Raw genomic sequence first — 3875 nt, 5'->3', positions numbered from 1 at the left:
TTCAAAGAAAGAGCTGAATAATATTTTTGTGTCATAAAGGGTGAAAATTTAGTTTATCTGATGTTTGTGAACCCAATCAAACATTATATCAGTAACGGAACCAGAGCAAAACTATAACCCTGGCTGTCCAAACATGAAAACAAATTTTGCAACATAATCTAATTGTAAAGGGAACAAATAATATACAATATATCAGCACAATTATTTAAAATCCATGATAAAATTAAAATCTTGACAATTTCTGCATAATCTCATGTTTTTACAGGAGCTGAAATTTCATGCGTTTCTGGTAATTCTCGCCTACTCTTGTTAAATCTTTACAGTTTCTGACTTAGCTGATAAGTTCGAGCCATTTTTTTACAGCTTGGTATTTCTTGTCAAGATCTTGTTTCTTGATACGCATGCAAAAATCTGGGCAAGTTCATCCCAAATTTTTGCAAATTTGGGCAAGTTCATTTTTTGACCATGTAACATCCCACTGAACCAAAACTTCAAATCTAATGACAGGTTCTAGTTAAGATCCTCGACATGAAATGACTTGTACGATGACGCAAGAACTTGCAGGACAGTAAAAAAAATTGACTTTTAAGAAGATCAAAAAATGAACAGTTTATAAAGATCTTATCGAAGACCGATCACGAAAAGTTAGTTTTATCAAGATTTTGCTTAGCATTCTCAATTTTTGTCAAGACAGTCAACATCTTGCACGTTTTAACAAGATGTAACAAGTTTCGCTTCACTGGGATGGCAAAATGCTGGCAACCCATTTATCATGTTATAGTTTGTTTCTTATCAATACTATCACTTTTCGTTTCTCCGGAGTATCACTGGGTGTCAAAAATATACATCTGAGTGAAATGAAAGTTGTCAAACATGTACTGAGAATAGACTTGATTGTAATTATATATCAGGTATGGTTCCAGATCTTCCTGGCTCTCGAATTTCTGGCAGCTTTTTCTGGTCTGCTGGATGAAGTAGTCTCCGAAGTACTGGGAAGCTGCCGCCCCGTAGAAATCGTGGGCAACTGGGTAGTCCACCTTCCACTCGAACAAGTTCTTTTCGGGGTGGAATTGATATGCAATAAACGGAAGTCTAAACATAAGATCTTGAATAATGCGGCCCAAGGTCGAAGTATGCGTTAACGATATCAGACCACAGAATGAGGGGAAATTGAAGTGAGTTTTTATATTTTTCGGCCTTTCCCAAATTTTTGAATACTGCCACACCCCCTCCCCCCACCCCCCCCCCCCCCCCCATCGGAAACAGAAATGTTGTTTGCATTGTCGCAAAGTGAACAAATGGTTGTTTTTGTACTATACAGTTAGTACTATCGTGATAATGGTTTGCATAGCCTAAAATTAGGTGGCACTTTCCGCTGCAATTTTTATGTATTTTTATATAATAGTAAAAATTTCAGTTATGGAGGGCCATATACAACCCGCGATGGTCTATTTTTGACTGGCTTTTTGGACTTATCTTTGACTTTTAATAGCACGGACAGCATTTAGATCTCATTCGTAGCACAAAAAGCAAAACAGCAGCATCATAGATATAGTTTTTTTTATAAAAATGTAGACAAAAAATAATTATATAATCTCTATTTGCACAAATTTAATCATTTTTGTGCATTTTTTTTTATAGTTGCAAAAATTTTGCAAAAATTCACAATCTTGGTATTTTATAAGGAAAAAAAGAAGCAAGATGTTTAGAAAATACAAAAAAGTAGCATGCAGCTAATGAACATAAAATGAACGTATTTTTCACAATAATTTGAGCAACTAATGAGTAAATTGGTTAAAAAAGGAAAATCTATTCGCTAGTTCCCACGCTATCTCACCTTTTCCCTTCAATTATGGCTATATATTTGACACCATTGGCGTCGTAGGAATAAGCCAGAACATCAAACAGGTCCTTCAAGCCCTCACTCTTCTCATAAGTGTCAGGCGTGAGGCTGTAGTGGTGGAAATTGGAAGTAAGAGGTTTCTCCTGGAGTGCATTTAACAGCCAATCAGGAGCGTCTTTGAACAGTTTGCTTTGTAACAGACCGAAAGGTGTGATCTCAAGGGGATCCAGGTACCCGTTGCTGTCGGTTGCAGTCATGACATTGGCATTCGCTCCCAGAGTTGCCAGCTCCTCGAAACCTACACAGATGAAACTAACATTGCATGACGAGACATAAACTGCCATATATTAGAAAAAAATGAAAAGAATCAAAGACGAAACTGTGACCAGGTTTAAAAAAAACAACAGATTTTTGCTACGTATACAAAATTATTTAAAAGAAAAGTTTATCTCAAAAGCTTGAGAAAAGTTTTAAATTTTCAGAGGAATTTTAATGTATCTCCACACGTTTGCTAAAACATCCAATTTCAAAATACAAATTGGTTTTGCTTGCAATTTTTTATCTAATTTTCCAATTATTTTTAGTTCAATCTTCCAAAATTTCAAGTTTTAGATGTGCTACAACGGGTAAACCCTGTTAGGAGCTGGATTAATGGTTTTTCGTAATTATATTCATTTTGTTAGTTTAAATTCATAACCATGAAATTGAAAAAAAATTAGAAGCAACTATGAGTGTGCCATGCGAAACAGGTCCACAAAGGTCTGGTTAGACTCCGAGGTTTCGCTGGCAGAGAGTTGCCAAATCAACAGGTGGTGCCAGCAAAGAAAGCCAGATCAAAATGATTAATTAGACAACAATTAGACTACGAATTTGAAATACACTTTTTGAGAAGCTGCAATTTATCTAGAAAACTGTTCTAGATACTGCGTAAGATGTGGTAGAAAAATTTTAAGACATCAAAGAGATATAACGTAGCAATAATTTCAGTGGCCCATTTCTGTATTATTTTAAAGATTTTAGATAATTAATTTTAGATATTTATTTTACAATTCTTTATTTTAAAAGATACGTTGTCAATTTGGTTTTATATTAAGGGTTTTTTATGAAACCATTTAGTTGACATTCAACTTTCAAGCTTTCAAGCGTATATCAGGTTTGTCAATATGAAAACCATATGCATATGCTCTGTCGCGATCCTAATTTGAAAGTCAAATTAACAGCCGAACTCTTACCCAGACATATTCCTAAAATTGGGAAAATCTCTCCGCTCTCGTTGAACACTTTCTCCGAATAGTCGAAGGCCTTCTGGGCAAAATCGTAGTAAGATCCGGAGTAGAGAGAAACGTCTCCACCCGGCAACAGAACCCCGTTCAACCGGGTCAGCAGGTAGTCGTAGTACTCTTCTGGTCTGTTGGGCAAAATTGGGACCACTTGGGCAGCGAACATCTCGACATACTTGACGTAGCTGGAAGCAATGTAGTTAGAAGACGCTGGATAATTTGACTCATCCAGATCCTGGGAAAGAATTCCAACTACTGGTCTGTCGTTTGTGCAATAAACAGGTCCAGATTTAGCGCAATACCTTCCAAAACAGACGCCACTTTGAATTGCGACAAAAAGCGCAATTAAAGGTACTAAAACTTGATTCTTAGTTCCCATTTTACTAGATCATGAAACGTTTGATCAATTGACAAAATTAAGCAATTTGAGACAAAGTTCAATTCAGGACAATTTTAATACCATGATAATTGCTCAATCAATCAATAAAATTGTCAGTTCAGCCTTGAATGGCATTTGAGCTCCACTCTTAGGTCAAGACATTTCAATGTTTACTGAACAATTTAGCCTCGTGAATAACTCCGATAGTTGGTTACGACGTTTCGCCATATTTGTCATTGTAATATTTAGCTATATAGAGTGACTTTTCCCAAACAATATTAACAACAATGCTTACAGGCTAAATGCCAAATGCAGAATTTTCATTTGTAAGTACAAAACTAACAACCCAGGTTGAGGTCCAGACCCAAATTTA

General features: G+C 35.9%; 1 protein-coding gene across 1 annotated transcript; it reads right to left on the bottom strand.

The window, feature by feature from the left end:
- Positions 1 to 256: 256 nt before the first annotated feature.
- Positions 257 to 3638, bottom strand: LOC142340732 (gamma-glutamyl hydrolase A-like). The gene is made up of 3 exons (XM_075391431.1): positions 3076 to 3638; positions 1838 to 2141; positions 257 to 1092 (listed from the first exon to the last, which is right to left on the bottom strand). Exons 1-3 carry the CDS (start codon positions 3500 to 3502, stop codon positions 825 to 827), a joined length of 999 nt encoding a protein of 332 aa, XP_075247546.1. The 5' UTR covers positions 3503 to 3638; the 3' UTR covers positions 257 to 824.
- Positions 3639 to 3875: the final 237 nt, after the last annotated feature.

The sequence above is a fragment of the Convolutriloba macropyga genome, chromosome 6 (genome assembly GCF_964194025.1).
Source record: "Convolutriloba macropyga chromosome 6, txConMacr16.3, whole genome shotgun sequence".
In the NCBI taxonomy this organism is placed as follows: Eukaryota; Metazoa; Xenacoelomorpha; order Acoela; family Convolutidae; genus Convolutriloba; species Convolutriloba macropyga.
Note: the sequence above shows the minus strand (reverse complement) of the source record. Positions and strands in the feature narration are given on the sequence as shown.

Excerpts from the sequence above, each read along its gene's own strand:
- LOC142340732 (XM_075391431.1), bottom strand. The coding sequence starts at position 3,502 with ATGGGAACTAAGAATCAAGTTTTAGTACCTTTAATTGCGCTTTTTGTC. Across the intron at positions 2,142-3,075 it reads AATTTTAGGAATATGTCTGG|GTTTCGAGGAGCTGGCAACT; the intron begins GTAAGAGTTCGG and ends TCATCTGTGTAG. Across the intron at positions 1,093-1,837 it reads GCCATAATTGAAGGGAAAAG|ACTTCCGTTTATTGCATATC; the intron begins GTGAGATAGCGT and ends TCTTATGTTTAG.